This window comes from Mus musculus, chromosome 16 (genome assembly GCF_000001635.26).
Source record: "Mus musculus strain C57BL/6J chromosome 16, GRCm38.p6 C57BL/6J".
NCBI classification, from domain to species: Eukaryota; Metazoa; Chordata; class Mammalia; order Rodentia; family Muridae; genus Mus; species Mus musculus.
In genome coordinates this window covers 62,897,107-62,914,020 of record NC_000082.6, presented here as the reverse complement: position 1 = coordinate 62,914,020, position 16,914 = coordinate 62,897,107, and the positions used below count along the sequence as shown (strand labels likewise).

Sequence of the window (16,914 nt, the reverse complement as noted above, 5' to 3'; positions counted from 1 at the left end):
ATAAGGAAATTGATTCTGAAATCCCAAACATACCATATTCCATATACCGTTGTTAATAACATTGCCTCCAGTTGTGATTTGGGTCGAAAACTCATTCTTAAACTGAACTTCAATCTTCCCATCACGAAGCGCAATCAGGAGCCAATTGGAGTGGTCGAGAGATTCTGCATACAGTATGATGCCCTCTGAATCATATGTGCGAAAATCAAATTCAGCTGAAAACCTAAACAAAGAGACACACTTCTTGTGAGAGATTCAGAAGGGTCAATGGCTCCCCCAACACTCACACCTTGGACTGGCAAACGGTACTATACGACAAGAGAAAAAAAAAAAATTCCCTGAGATTTAAAAAGAGTTTTCAAAAAAGCAGCATTAAATTGTTCACAGGTTGTTTCCGGTTCCATATGTATTTCAAAACCTGGTTATTTTGTTTTCTTGATTACTCTTGTAGTCTTTTCCTCAGTGAGTCAATATATTGCTAGTATTTTTTTTTCATTCATGGTTTGTCTTTTGAAGGTATGTATTTTGTGTTGGATGGTAGAATTAATACAGGAATATTTATACACTCTACATGTATGTTTGTAGGTGTATGTATGTTTTCATGTGTATGTATATGTGTGTGTACATATGTGCTTGTGCATGTGTGTGACTGTACTGCATCCATGAATGACTAGTGAAAGATGTTACAATGACAATCTTGGTTTATCTAGCAAAAAAAAAAAGAAAAAATCATATGCCTCCTGATTTCACATATGCCAGAAAAGAATCACCCACAGTGCTCCATAAGATAGCTTTTTCTTCAGACACCCCAGAAGAAAGCATCAGATCTCATTACTGATGGTTGTGAGCCATCATGTGGTAGCTGGGATTTGAACTCACGACCTTCAGAAGAGCAGTCGGCGCTCTTAACCACTGAGCCATCTCTCTAGCCCTTAGATTATTAAAAGTATAAGTAACCTTTCCTGTAATCATTAAAAAGGAGCACCATGGCTCTGCCTTATCTCAAAACAGTACTGTGAGCCTCAAGTTCTGACCAACCAACCAATAAACAAACAAATAAAGTCATGACAACAGATCATCTTTATAGTTCCCTGACAGTTTACATAACACACCAAGTGTGTACGAGAAATGATCAGAATGCACTGTGCCTTTGTTCCTTCTTTGAAGTATGTTGCTGTGTTTCATGAGATTTCCAGACATAAAAAAGGCCACAAGTTTATGAGGAAGAAGAGGGCAGGAATATATGGTGGTGTCAAACAAGAAGCTAGAAGAACTAAGTAAGGGCTTAGCCACATTGAGGAAAATGGCTGCCAGGAAAATCGGGGGCCCCCTCCTTTCAGGTGCACGAAAAGTTTCACAGGCAAGACACGAAGGAATTGAAGTAGGAAAGGAGGGAAAATGAAGGCAGAAAGGAAGAAAAGAAAAAGAGAAAGGCTTTCCAAAGCTTTCCAAATGTTGTAATAGCATAAACCACTGAGGTAGGATGCCTAAGAATTAAGCTGAAAAAATACATCCTAGCTAGTTGCTGGGGGACAGTGTACTCTAACAACGCTTGCTATTATCAAGACTCTGGGCATGTGTCCAGGACAGCTATTACAGGGAAGGACAATCTTAAGGAATCTGTGTGTTGACTGCCTGCCTGCCCTCAGAATGTGTTCCTGAGAATCAGCCTGAAGATCTCCAAGGCACTAGCTAATAAAGATTGTTTTTAAAACAAAAACAAATAGGAAAAAGGAAAAAGAGTTGTATAACTATTTATTATGTAAACTACGTAAAATAATTTGTGTTAACAGAAGTGGATGCTCACAGTCAGCTAATGGATGGATCACAGGGCTCCCAATGGAGGAGCTAGAGAAAGTACCCAAGGAGCTAAAGGGATCTTCAACCCTATAGGTGGAACAACATTATGAACTAACCAGTACCCCTGAGCTCTTGACTCTAGCTGCATATGTATCAAAAGATGGCCTAGTCGGCCATCACTGGAAAGAGAGGCCCATTGGACACGCAGACTTTGTGTGCCCCGGTACAGGGGAACGCCAGGGCCAAAGGGGGGGAGTGGGTGGGTAGGGGAGTGGGGGTGGGTGGGTAAGGGGGACTTTTGGTATAGCATTGGAAATGTAAATGAGCTAAATACCTAATAAAAAATGGAAAAAAAAAAAAAAAAAAAAAGAAAAACCAAAATAAATAAATAAATAAAAAAAAAAAAAAAAATTTGTGTTAAAGACTCATTGTTCATGCATAGCAAGTCAACAAAAAAAATAGATATTCCATCATCACATATCAATAGTCACAAAGGCAATATTTGTAATAAGGACAGACCATCCTCAAAGGAAACAAAGAAAAGAAGACAGAACAAATATCCCTGTAGCTTAAATTTCCAAGAAAATATCTGAAAGAGATAGAATGTGAACTGTGTTGGATGCATAACACTGTAACAGGAATGCACTGGCCTGTTTATATTTAAAAAAATTTTTTTTTCCTTTGGCATAAGGACTATGTCCTTCCTCACAATTGTCTGAGCATTTGGCTGATGTTGAAAATGAATGATCTTGCCAAAAATTAAATCTGTGTTTGGTCACGATCTTCCAGAAGTTGATCCTATTATGAAGATAATTTCCTTTTCTTTGAAAAATAAAGCTAAATGGTATTTCAAAGAGTCATGTTCTGCATATGTTCTTCCTGGAATACATCACTGCATCCTGACTCATTACTTTGGGGATCGATTTATTCTGTTTCAAAAGTATTGTACAGTTGAAAAAAGACAGAATTTGTCAACATTTGGCAGGGCAAGAGGAAGCAGTTGGTTATGGAAAACAGAGGTGAAGAGATTTGCTTAAAGCAAGTTTATAAATATTCATCAAGCTGTGCCTTTAATATGTAATGTATAAAAGATATTACACTTCTGAAAGTGCAAAGTAAATAAATCAATGACAAAACTAAGGAAAAATTGTTTTCCTAATTCTGATCCAATGTTAGATATCAAGTCAGAATGAGTTGTCATGAAGAAATAAATAATCTCAAAGTAAATACAGAAATATTTTTAACACTTTTCTCCTTTACTTTCCTTGTTCTTATAGCAAAGTAGAATTTCCAAGAATCTCAATCACTAAAAATAATATTTATTTGGAAATGTTTGTGGTGAAGCCAAATATCCAGGAAAATGAAACACACCCACTTACCTGACTCTTAGAATAAAATTTAATGCTTATTCTTGTAAGACTTCTACACATTCAGTTAAACTGATTAGAGAGCAATCAATGTTTAATGAAACTTAAACACGCATGATTATATAATTAGTATACTTTGAAACTTAAGCTCTAAACTCAATATTAAATAATTTTCTCTTCTCTTTATAACAACAAAATTCTAATTTATTGCTTCTAGCTTGAATATGTATGCATTGAGAAGCTAACATGTGTGTATTTGACAAGTTAGAATCATGAGTAAGAAGCACACACAAAAACACTCTCTGGAATGTCAATCTAACTACAAGAACAAAAGTTGAGGCATTTGGATTGCCAAACTGAGTAACTATTTCTTTAGTCTATTACTCAAGCCACCTTGGTAATGTTTCTTATTACTTTTGAATGGAATGATACTCCATCCGTTCACTGACTTTTCACTTGTAATGTATAAAAGATGAATGAACATTTCACAAGTGGGTTAGGTCCCCACTCTCAGCTTCTTAGTAAATATGAAACCACTGGAAAATGGAAAATGTGGGGGAGAAAGTAAGTTTGCATTGGCAGAGTCAGTCTCTGCAGATGTGGAAAGGTTCTTGTGTGAAAGCTACCCGTGTAACCTGAGTCATCACATTGAGGGCAGACCTACAGCTCTCCATCTTCCGCCTTTCTTTTATACTTGACTGTTTAACCTGTAGGAATTCCCACTAACATTGGTTCCTCACCTCGTGATATCTGGCAATCGAAATTTCAGATATAAGACAACTCCTGCAAACTGCTCGGCCAAGTATAATAATTCATAGTTTTTGTCAAGGTCCAAGGAAAGGCACACTGGGATACCCTAGAGAAAGCAAAAGGGGTGGATCAATGTGTGCTGGTTGTCTTCTTTCTTTAGTTCTCAAAACAGCCTCTGAAATTCTTGCACAATACAATGTCTTTGCAAACAACAATAACTGTCTTCCATTTCCTTGTAAAACTCCTGCAAAACACCTCTAAAAATACATGTATGTGGCTTTAGATTATCTTTAGTATTTCTTTCACATGCCTCAGTGCTAAACACAAACCTTTTCATCATGTTCCAGCAAGTGTATAATTCAATAAACCGTATAATTGCTTGCATTAATTATATCTACAAATTATTCATTTGGTTATTAAAAAAAAACTATTGTGAGGGAAAATGTGCTATCTAGATACTCAAGAGAATAGTGCCAAGCCAGGAGGGAATAAAACTAAGTTAGCATCTCATTGTCTAAGAAATTTACATGAAAATGACTTGAAGTCATGTGATCTTTTATCAAGCATTTGTTTCTTAAAGCTCAACAGGAATATTAAAGTAGAAAATTACCAAGAGATGAGATTTTTGGCTACAAAGAAGGGCTTTTACAACTAATTCTGCATAGTTATTAAACGAAGCTCTCCCCAGGGGAATTTATACCCATTCCAATGTGAATAGTGGTATGTTCTACAGGACATACGGAAATAATAAGAGATTAAGCTATAAAATAAATCCTACCACATGGCCTCTCGAGTGGCCTCAGAATTACTACTTATATCCATGAACCTCCTGATCTTTCCCAATCTTTCTTCATGTGGGTAGTGTGATTTTTTTTAAATTTTCTTTCTGAGAATATAGTGACTCATCTTGGTTGTATGTATATGTGGTGTGTGTGTGTGTGTGTGTGTGTGTGTGTGTGTGTAGACACAAAGTTATAGTTGGTTATAGTTATGCACTGTGAAGTCATTATTTAGGTATTTTAAACAGTCCGCCTCATAATCATATATAATTTTACATTTACATATTTAAAATGCAAGAATAGAAAGAATTACTAGCATGTGTGCCTTATTATTTCTAAAAGAAATAAAAAGGAGGGGGTGAGGGGGATCAAATGTTAACTTATTTATTCAATAAGGGAAACATTAAAACTTCCTGCCAATTGATTTCTTGGGTCAATTATGCATTTAATGTGAGTGTTGAAAAGTTTGAGACACTCTGGTGAACACAATTGCTGTCTCTTAGTTGTGATACATTTATTGTCATTAAATCTTCTTGTGACAAGTTTGTTTCCACCAGGAAGTTTGTGAACACTTATGAACACAGAGAAGCAATGGGCATGCTGGCCAGAATGTGATACAAAAGGATGCCATAAAATATTCTTACTAATTTCTATGTCATATTCTTTTAGTGGGACTAGGGGACACTGGAGATGGATGCCGTCTTTATAATCAGCCCCTTGTAAAACCAGAGTTGAACTGCCAGGCTTTAATTACTGGTCAGAGAAATGAGTCCTGAGTCCTATCTCTGGGACTGGGAAGAGACATGCCACACTGAGATGCAGGGAGGTCATTACAGGATAACTATCTAAAGTGTAAGTGGTAGGATTCCAGGACCCTAACACTTCATAATGGATAACTACCTGGCTTTCTGACAAGGATCAAAGGCATACCATTGCTCTCTCAAATGAGAGTCAATCAGATAGGCCTGTCAATCATGTGGGCAGGAAAATGGCACTCAGGAGAGTTGTCTGTTCTAGAGATTTTATACATCTTTAAAAAGATACAGAAGAAGAGGAGGAGGAAGAGGAGGAGGAAGAAGACTAAACTACATAAGGGCACAATGTACTATCTAGTAATTGTCACTCTCACCTTGTGAGAATGTTCTTAATTCTTATCCCTTGAAAGCCATCAGCTCTGTAATGTTTTCTCTGGCTACTCAACACTCTTAACCTCTGTGAATATGTCTCCCTATTCTATAATGAACTCACCTATCTTCCACATTGTGTTCTATACTTCAACTGAATTCCTTCAACAAAGATCCTTAGGCCAAGGACCAGGGATCTTGGTAACACCTGGATCTCTCATTTCCAAAAACAGAGCAGAAGTTTGTTTGGGGTTGTTTTCTTCTCACTTCTCTGTGTTAGCCCTGGCTGACCTGAAACTCAATCTGTAGACCAGGCTAACCTCAGAGATCCTCCTGCCTCAGTCTCCCAGGTGCTTGCATTAAAACATGCACCACCATCCCCAACTTGGTAAGAAGTTTCGGATTTACAAAGCTTACCTCACAACTCTTCTGATCTTGGGCAAGTTTGAATCCTTTCTTCCCATCACAGTAACAAGAGTAGCCTCCAGGGAAATTGACACACAGTTGAGCACACATGTTCTCAGAGCACTCATCAACATCTGGGATGAAAAGAGAAGAACCCTTCATAGCTTCTAAATGTTCAATCCAATTGATATAGGTGAAGTTTCTTAGAAAACAGAGTAGCCATGACAGCATATCTAAACATTTGACCTAGAAATTTCTTGGAGCTCCAAATGCCATTTTTAATGAATACATTCCAAACTTTTTTTTAAATCATTTTCAATAATTAGTAATAGTGTAGTAATTATGCTAATTTTCTGATTTTCAACTTAGGGTTTTCATTGTCATTTGTGATTATAAGAATTTCATTAAAAATCATCTTCTGATTCTTTGTTTTGAAAATAAGGGATAACTGTAAAACAGAAGAAATCAGGGGGATAAAGGTGAGGACATGGAAGGAGAGAAAGTGAAGGGAAGGAAAGCTGACCTTAATGGACTGAAAGATTAGTGGATAAACTTACAATATCAAAAGCACAAGACTCCTTCTAATAGTATAATAAGGCAACAATTAATACTGGCCATATTGTTTTTTATTCAAAAGAGATAAGGGATAGTTTATTTTCTAATCCAGTAGGAGTAATAGTGTCCCAGGGCACATGCTGATGTGAGCATAAATCCCAAGTTCCAACATGGAAGCAATTTAATGAAATTTTTACAGTAAGAGAACAAAGACACACACACTAGTGAAAACATTAAGTTGATAAAGTAAGTAGATAGGCATCAGATGTTATCTTTTATTTTGTTTTGTTTCATTAAGTTAATAAATTCCCAAGAGTGTTTATCTGTTAGTCACGGGATGTTTAGTCTAACACAGAGGTGGCTATTTAGAGAACTCACCCAAGGTAAATTGTAGGTAGACTCTGGAAGTGCAACAATGAGAAATCTTCAGAAATTGCAGTTTTAACCATCTAACACCCTTCATAGTTGCAGCTTCTTTCTAATACTTCAGACCCACAGGACTATCCACCATAATACCTAGACAGAATTCTCTACCCATTCAATTGCTATTAGGTCACCCTCATGACCTTTGCAATTGACCTCTGACTTTCGGGTTCAGTGTCCTTCTGCATAACCGATCAACGCATGGGGACTCAGGAGCTCATTTCCTCACCCCTGGTGATCATGCTCTCAAAGCCAGCCTTTCCCAAATTCATTTCTCTTCATCTCTGAGATTTTGACAAAGCCACCCCTTTCTCTCTGAGAAGTCCTTCATCTCACAACAAGCTAATATCTTTTGCTTTATGTTTTAGAGCAACTGTATTTCATGCTCTCATCAACTCAGATCATATCACATATTAATATGTGTTGATTTATTTAATCATGCATCATCAGTTGGTATTTCTAAGTGGAGAGAGTGTGGATATTTGACTCATCATTTTGTTTCCACTGTAGAGTATGACCATAAGTAGTGAATATTTGTCACGGCCACGTTGGGTGATATTAAGAGCTTGTGGCCATAAATTTAATGACCTATATTAATGTTCTTTGTGTTTTTCAAACTTCACTGTTCTATTGCTCTCGATAATTTGAAATATTTTAACTGATCTGTCCCCGACTCTTCACTTTGCAATAACATGTCTAAGCTAAAGACTATTCCAGGGCTATAGAAAGTCATTGAAATTACATTTGATATACCCTATTATAAATTTATGAAATTCTTATTAAGGTTATCATGTAATATATGCTCTTTTAAATACTTTAAGATACATTTCCAGAGTTAATCATACTTTAAATGCATTAAAATTATATGATGTAATATTAAAATAAGACATATATGTACTCATTTATAAAACATTTAGAAATCTGCCCTTTAGCAAATGAAACTATGATTTAGGTGATTAAAACACCTAATAATAAGGATGAGAGTAGATAATAGAAGCTGGCCAGGCAGTTTAGCAGCAAAGTCTTTGATCCTTATCCTTGTCCAGAGGCTGGGAATGTTCGTGATCTTGTCATCCTTGGAGGCGCCACAAATGCCAACAGTGTTTGGGAGTTTTAGTTTCCAGCCTGATTTCCTGTTATCTTGCCTCTCCTTTTGCACAGCTGCCTAGAAGCTATATCTGAGGGTGTGACCAAAACTGTACCTCTGATACCTGAAATAGACATTGAGGCAGGTGACTGGACCAACCCTCCCATTCCTCAACAGTTTCTGCCAGAAGTCCTCCCGTAAGCCCCTAAAGGAGCAGCTCAGTGGTACCCCAGTTCTGGGGTGGCTGCTACCCACAGAAGCTCTGCTCATTTGCATCCTCTTAAACACTACCTATGACTTCATCATAAGTTCCTTTCTAAAACTTAACTTCCCTGAGGTCCATGAGATTCATCTTTCCTAGGGCCAGGGCTAGGGCCAGGGTTAGGGTTAGGGTTAGAGTTAGAGTTAGGGTTAATTAACAAGACAAGGACCTGACTTGTGGAGGTTCTGTGTCTATAAACTAGCACCCTGACTCCTTCACTAAGCCCATCTGAATTTAGGAAGTCTCTGTTGTAATCAGGACCCTGCTTAGTTCAGCTTCAGTGAAGCAGAACTCCTAAGTTTCCCACAGAGATTCCCACGAGGAATAGTGGAAAGCAGAAATGTATGAGTGTGCATGCAGAGGGAAGTAAAATGTCTATACTACAACAGCACTATAAACAATTAGAAGATAAACGCATACTACAAAATCACTATCCACTTATATAAATTCTAAGACAAGCTTAGTAGAGTAACAGATTTTCTCTAGGAAGAAAACCATTAAGAGAGAGCTCATGTCTGCTTCACAGTTTGTATCTGGGGTGATGAAAACAGACAAGTGTCACGTGGAGGCTACAGAGGCACGTGATTGATCGGTGTTACTGAGCTTTCCACTTTAAAATCATTACAAGCATACAGTGGGTTCTATTTTCATTGAGGTGATTAGTTTCAGGCATGATGTTAATCTGATTTGAAATTTTATAACATTTAAAGAAATAGGTGAGATAATTCATAAACAGTCTAAAGCAAAAGCAGACATAACGCATTTAAGCTTCCCAAGGCATCCACACTGACACCATGGCAACCTTACAAAGAGAGAGCAGCATCCACAAGGGGCTGGTCAAACTATAGGTCTTAGCATCACAACCAGCAATCCTCAAGTCTGTAGATCTCCCTTATCACATCAGTCGAGATAATGAATGTCTCATCTTAACCTTCTCATTATTATTTACCTTATTTTATTGTGTATGCATGTGTGTGCACCTGAGTGCATATATGTGCACCATGTACATACAGGTCTCGGAGAAGGCCAGAAGAGGGAGTCAGACCCACTGGAACTGAAGTGACAGGTGGTTGGGAGCCACATGTCTCAGGCTCTGGGAACTGAATCCAGACCCTCTGCAAAAGTCTCTGCAACTGGACTCTAGCTGCATAGGTATCAAAAGATGGCCTAGTCGGCCATCACTGGAAAGAGAGGCCCATTGGACTTGCAAACTTTATATGCCCCAGTACAGGGGAACGCCAGGGCCAGAAAGTGGGAGTGGGTGGGTAGGGGAGTGGGGGGGGAGGGTATGGGGGACTTTTGGGATAGCATTGGAAATGTAAATGAGGAAAATACCTAATAAAAATATTTTTTAAAAGTCTCTGCAATGTTCTTAACTGCTGAGCCACCTCTCCAGCCCCGTTTCTATTATAAAATAACCTATACATGCACAGAAAAAAATGACGGAAAACAATATGGAATAAAATCTGAGGTGCTAAGAAGGTTCACGGTTTCAGTCCCACAATTAAAGCTTGTGTTATCTCTCCTTGTGTATATGGATATTTTCTTTCAAATTAAAATTTTCTTTTAAAGTTGTCTACAGGCTATAAAAATGTGTTCACTTTGCTTTTATAACAACGGAGACTCTAGCTTTTTTTTTAAATGAAGGTTCATGGATTAAATGGGGTGAGTAATATTAAACCCCCAAAGACCATGAGTCTTACTTGGTACTTCTATTTGTTAAGAAAGCCTGCAACCACCAAATCAACCAAGCTGCATCAGGGGTTAGCAAAAGTATTGCTTTGTCTGCTATTAACTCGGGGTTCAAACCCACCATCTCTGCCACAGGCAGTTACAGCGTCATCGATCTACCTTTACAAGATTTTGATGAGGGATCATATCGGTAGCCGTCGGGACATTCACATTCGAAGTCTCCTGGAATGTTCTTGCACACAGCTGTGCCACAGACACTTGGCTTTAGAGCGCATTCATCCAAATCTATGAATAAAATCAACGTTAACATTTTCCAATATCAAATAAATGCTTATTTGGTTTCTAAATCATATTTGATGTTTATATCAACAGTCTTGGAAGAGCACAGTAATAAATTTTTTCACCATGTTTTAGTTCCATAAATATGACTTTTGCATGAATTCATGGGAAGTTTGCCTAATGTGCCTTTATAGGAATGGAAAAAAAAGAATTTTTTTTAGTGATTTTCTTATCTACCAGGGAGAAGTATAAAAACACATGAAAGAAGAGACTCAATTACATTCTTAATATTCTATAAATATACTTCCAAATTTATATTCATGCTTCTAAATCTATATTTAAATTTATGAAATTGGTTGTCAATGTAGATTCATTTGATGCGTCACTACAAATATTTAACAAATGTCAACTCATCTGTTTTCTTTTTACCTGGATGTAAACAAATACCTAATTTTTTTAATCCACCTTGCCTACAGTAATCAATAATTAACATTTAAGGTGGACCAGAATAAAGTGTAAAAGAATTTCTAAAACTTCATTAATTCTAGAATCCTCTAGTAGCTTTTAATTATTCTAGAAATTTCAGGTGCATTTGTTGTGTTAGACAAGGTAGTGAGAAGCAAAAGACAGGTTGCAAGAGGGCAGAGGGTAGCCATTCCAAACAAAGGCAAACAAGGGAGAGAAAGCTCTACATAGACGCAATTATTCCTCAGCTTTGTGTACGCAGGACAATGGGCACAGACAAAGTCGAACGGGAAGTGTATTTCCAGCTTTGAAAACTGGCATGTTTATCTGGGCATAGGAACAGATGAAAATGTAGACATCACTCTGTTCCAAATAACTCGCTTCGAAATAATAAAATTAATCCCCGTAGTAAGGAAATGTTTCTACATCTTAAGTATGCCAATGCCAATGTTCTAAATGTGGATGGACTTATACAAAAATTAGGTAAATATTACTAATTAGGGAAACCACTTAATACATATGATCTCTACTATTCCTTAAAACTTCATATGAATCCTCAGTTAATTAAAGAAAAGCTAAGGATCAAAAAGCCTTTTAAAAGTCCACAGGTTTAGAAGAAAATAAAAACGCAGTACTTAGACTACTCGGCTTTAGGTAGATTTGTAGGGAAATACATAGCGCATACGAATTAGGTGCAGCTCATTGATATGGTGACTCTGTATCCACATCTAATTATCTGCCGGGGTTTTAGACATTCATATTTAGTTAATAACTGCCACCCCAATTTCATGTCTTTCCACAACACGGTCAAGGTCCTACTTTTATAGTTTTCTACATATTTTTCTATAAATTCTGTGTTCTGCTGCATATCTCACATACATCACTACGTAAAGAAAGAGCTAATTGCCTAAGTTCTGATTTGCAGAAACATTCTATTGGTTGTTTGGCAGCACTGAGAAAGGCTCCCAAGACTTCCACATGCCAGGTATGCACTTCACCAATGAACTGTATTCCCAGCAAACAAACAAACAAACAAAACAAAAACTTATTTTTAATAATTTTACATGCATGTATTAACTTGATGTGAATATGAAAAAAATCACAAAATTTGAATAAGGATATTATTAAAGTAGGAATATTAAAGGATATTCGAGTAGGAATGGGTACTATCTGTATAATGTACATGGTATTCTGAGTTATAATAGCTTTTTGTAACTGCTTTTCTAATGATGCACCTACTCTAACAGCCAAACTAAAATCTTTAAATAGTCAGGCAAGAGAGTTGTACAGTCCTGAATTAGATAATGGCTTGGAAGAGACTGTTAGTAAATGCATTTCATTTCAGCTTCATTCCACTCCACGGCACTTTAAATTACACTGTCGTGAACTATACAATACTGAATACTACCAAGTCAATGGAAAGTGCCTTAAATATGAATTCCGGGGGGGGGGCATTTTCTAAGAAAAAAATAAAGGCTTATACAACAAAACTTCATACTTAATCTACTGAATTTTTAACCTCTTAATTAAACAAAGGAGGAAGAAAGAAATCTTTTTTAAGAGTTTCTGCTTCATAGAAAGATTTCACAGCTGGATCAGAATTCTGGTTTGAGCTATACCTTCACCTAGGATAATTATTTGTAGGTGTCTTATAGTAATCCAAGCAGTCCAATGACACAGAATATGAAAGGAGAAAAAAGGAAAACTTTGGGAGATGAAGATTCATAGAGAAAGCCAAAAGCAATATACTAGCCACACACAAAAAGCTAACCTGAGAGATTATTTACATCCAAAGAAAAAAAAGAGTGAGGAGCAATGATGGAAGAGTTAGGTGTAAAGAGAATGAAAACCAGATTCTCCATCTTTCTCATAACCATGGCTGGAAATGCAGTGCAAAATAATGGATTTATTTTGGAAATCATAAAGATATTTCTGAAAAGCAAAGATAAGATATAATATTAAGAGCTGCAGATTTCCTTGCATAGCTGCTGTTCCTCTTACGGAACCACAGGAGTATAGTAGCCAATTCTGAACACAGAACAATGGCTTTGCAAAGTCGGTAGCACCGGAGCCTCTCTTCCTATGAAGTGCTTAAATTACCTTTATATGTAACTAAATGAATTCTTGAAATATGTTCTCGGGCATATGCACACCCAAGAAGAACATGAAATAGTCTTGACAGTGGTATCATAAACTAAGAATCGCACAGCATCACAAGGTTCCTCGTGGACATAGAGGCACATTTCCTGTAAGTACTTTCTGACCACTTTCCGCAGAACTTTCCCAGGGAAATTCCTCTACCGGCCTCACACAGTGAATACATTTGTATTCCGTTTCTGGGCTCTAACCTTTGCAGTCTTTCTTATTTGGGAGCATAGCAAAGCCTCTTTTACAGGAGCAGTGGTAACTTCCAGGAGTGTTGTCACAAATCTGGCTGCAGCCTCCATTGACATTTGAGGGATCTTTACATTCATTTACATCTGCAATAAAAAAATAAGTTATTTTTAATTAAATATCATATTCAGATGATTTGTAATGCAACCATCCCAGGAAAGCCAAAGGGCGTGGATTTTTTTATACATACCATACTGACACCTGTCTCCTTGCCAGCCGGGCTTACAGAAGCAAGTAAAAGCAGCTTGGCCATCTTGGCAGGCCAGATACCCATCTTCATTGCATGGTATAGGGTCACATTGGTCTGAGATGGCTAAAGGAAACAGATCTCTTTTAAATTTTTATCTCGGGGAAGGAAAGCAAATAGAAGACTTGGAAACGTGCCATTGCATGCTTACAACCAACAGGGCTATGATGGATTCTTCCTCATTTTTTCAAACAGTGCTTGCTCATTAAAAATGGAATGTAGCCTGGATGTGCAGCTCAGTTGGTGGAGTTATTATCTAGCATGTGCTAATTACTAGATTTGATAGCAACCACTGCATATACTTGATGGGGTGGGCTCATGCCTGTGATCCCAGCACTCAGGAGGTGGAGAGAACACTAATTGAAGGTCATCTTTGGTTGTACAACCAGTTCAAGGCCAGACTAGGATACATAAGACACAATCTCAAAAAGAAAGAAAGAGAGAGAGAGAGAGAGAGAGAGAGAGAGAGAAAGAAAGTAAGTAAATGGGGGGTGGAGGGGAGGGGAAGAAGGGAGGGAAGGAGGGAGGGAGGGAGGGAGGGAGGAAGGAAGGAAGGAAGGAAGGAAGGAAGGAAGGAAGGAAGGAAGGAAGGAATTTAAGTATGGAAGAAATGAAAAAGTGAGACAAGGCTCTGACTGTCCTGAAACTTACTATGTAGAGCAGGCTGGTCTTGAACTCACAGAGATCTGCCTGCCTCTGCCTCCCAAGTGCTGGGATTACATGTATGTACCAATGGGCCAGAAAAATATTTCACTTGATTTAAACCTTAAGACAATTCTATGAGGAAGACAGACCAAGCAAACTATAATAGTGCAACAATAGAATTTCTCAATTCCAACTTGAATCAAGATGAAATGAAAGGGAACTTCTTGCCTTAAATATGTAAAATTCTTATTAAAATACATAAAAGAATAGTTTTCAAACACTGGAGAATGAGTTGCAGAAAAAGGAAAGAAAATGAGCCCAACTATCAAATGGTGGTCACTGTAGGCCCTGAACAAACTTCAGAGAATAAAGGATGTTATCATACACACGTTTTCATATTTTATATTGTTAGTGCCCAAAAGTTTAAAGAATGTGCATAGCTCTCCTCTGACCTACCAGTTAACTATAACATGTGGTCATACTATGTGACTATACAATTCAGGACAAAATAAAGATGCTAGAAATAAAATTTCTGACAGCTGGTAACTTGAAGCCTACTATCACTGACCACCGCTCAGCTGAAATGTTTGGGGAAATTTTCATTTTAAATGTAACAGATGCATTTACAATGGAAAATTACGCTTCTATATGAAGTTCAAAATTGCATTACTGCTTGACATAGCCCACTTCAGGAGCTCACTTACTGGCTTTCAAACATCGGTTTATATTAGCACAGGGGTTTTTACTCACAGGACTTCTATGATGTTTTCAAACATCAGCTTACCTTTGACACAGCTTCTGAGGTCAGGATAAGCATTAGCTGACTGCCTCGCAGCATGGAATGAGCCAACACGGAATGCCCCCAGACAACCTGTGAGATAGAAGAGATGTAATCGCATCACAGCAGGCTTGATCTGAACTAACAGCAGAAATTATCCGAAAGCTGGGATATTACCATCCCTGTTGCTTCACAAGAGTTAGTACTAACAGACCACCCTAAAAGTTGCCACCTCTGCTTTTGTTCTGTCAAAGTTCAAGAGAACTCCTCAGTTAAACTGATGATGCCTACCTGGTAGCAAAGCAGCTGTAACCTGACGCATTTCTAACAAGATGGAGAAGACAGTCTTTTTATGGTTAGAGTCCATGTTTTCTTTTCCCTTGAAAAACAGCATTTTATCTAAAACATGCCTTGATGAATATTGAGTTGTAAATGTTATATATAAATGGATTGACAGATGTGAACAAAATACAGCATTGGTAGTGTGAGGAATAAATATGTTGTTTAAAGATATTTATTTAGTGTGTGTGCGCACGTGCTCACGCATACATGCTCTTGTAATAAGACATCCCGAGAGGAGAGCACAACTTTTTAGGAGTCAGTTCTTTCCTCCTTGTTTTGAGGCAAGAAATCTTGTAATTTCTGCTGCTGTGCTAATTCCTGAGCTTCTGCCAGTCCTATCTCTGCCTCCCATTTCCCTCTAGGAGAGCTGGGATTGCAGACATGACCCAGAATGTCTCCCTGCGTTCTGGGCACTACACTCAGGTCATCAGCGAGTAGCATACAAGGTCTTTCTCCTAACCAGCTATTCAACTGACTCAGAGACGCCCTGAAAGAAAAAAAAAGTTCTGGTTGGTCTCCATTGAGGAACCATACAGGTAAAACCAGTGACCTGTGACCACACAGGTGAAAACGGTGACCTGTGGCCACACAGGATATGGACCTGGCATGTTTGTTATTGATCCTCTCCTCTTGAGAGAAGGGATTACTGCTGTTTAGGCTGAATCAAAAGAAGGAGAACTTTGGAGCTTGACTTTTAAAGTTCAGGGGTGTTTGTTTTTTTCTTCTCTTCTTGTGTGATGGCCTTTGTGCTGGTACATATTTGTAGAGATAGTTATGAAAATACTCTAGTGCAATTGAATAATTTAGTTCCAGAATGTTCCTTCAACGACATCTGAAACATATTACTTGTTAGTATTGTATTAATATAATCTGCTAAAACTAGGATAGGCAAGTTCATTCTGCTGCTATGGTAAACAACCCATCTAAAAATTGATCTCATTTGTATCATGGTTTATTATTGTGATTTGATTAAGTCTTAGGATCTACTATGCTGGCTCTGTTTTCAGTAAAAACTAAGAATAAGCTCACTTAACATTTTAACTTTTTATTTTTATTTTATAAGTTTTGTTTAACATGTTCACCTTTTGATACTCTGAGAATCAACACCTTTTCATAGTTTGGCTTTAAAAGCCCTTTGAGGCAGCTCTAAGCCACAGCCTTTCTAATATACAGTTATTCTGAGTCTTATTTGATATATATATTAATCTTTGAGAATTTCATGATGTGTCTTGAATACATTCTCCTCTCACTCTCCCCAAACCCATATCCACCTCATCTTTCTGTCTCAGCGACATCATATCCTCTTTTATAAATTAATTTTGTAAAAATCTTAAATGAACATATCATTACATCATTTCTTTTTCCCCCTCCTTCCTCCAATCCCTTCTATGTACCTCACCCCTTCCCATTTGCTCCCTCTCCACATTATGGCCTAAATATATAAATACAGCCTGCTCAGCCTATGTAATGTGGCTTAGATGTACATGATTTCAGGGATGACCACTTGGTATTGGGTAATC

General features: G+C 37.6%; 1 protein-coding gene across 2 annotated transcripts in view; it reads right to left on the bottom strand.

The window, feature by feature from the left end:
- The window catches only part of Pros1 (protein S (alpha)), a 75,040-nt gene that overhangs the window by 15,326 nt on the left and 42,800 nt on the right, over nucleotides 1-16,914 (bottom strand). For both annotated transcript variants that reach the window (NM_011173.3, XM_011245843.3), the window contains 7 exons: nucleotides 15,059-15,145; nucleotides 13,573-13,695; nucleotides 13,337-13,468; nucleotides 10,404-10,529; nucleotides 6,238-6,359; nucleotides 3,908-4,023; nucleotides 34-223 (listed from right to left, as the gene is read on the bottom strand). In NM_011173.3, the coding sequence (NP_035303.1) occupies nucleotides 34-223; nucleotides 3,908-4,023; nucleotides 6,238-6,359; nucleotides 10,404-10,529; nucleotides 13,337-13,468; nucleotides 13,573-13,695; nucleotides 15,059-15,145 (896 nt within the window). The remainder of the gene's footprint in view (nucleotides 1-33; nucleotides 224-3,907; nucleotides 4,024-6,237; nucleotides 6,360-10,403; nucleotides 10,530-13,336; nucleotides 13,469-13,572; nucleotides 13,696-15,058; nucleotides 15,146-16,914) is intronic.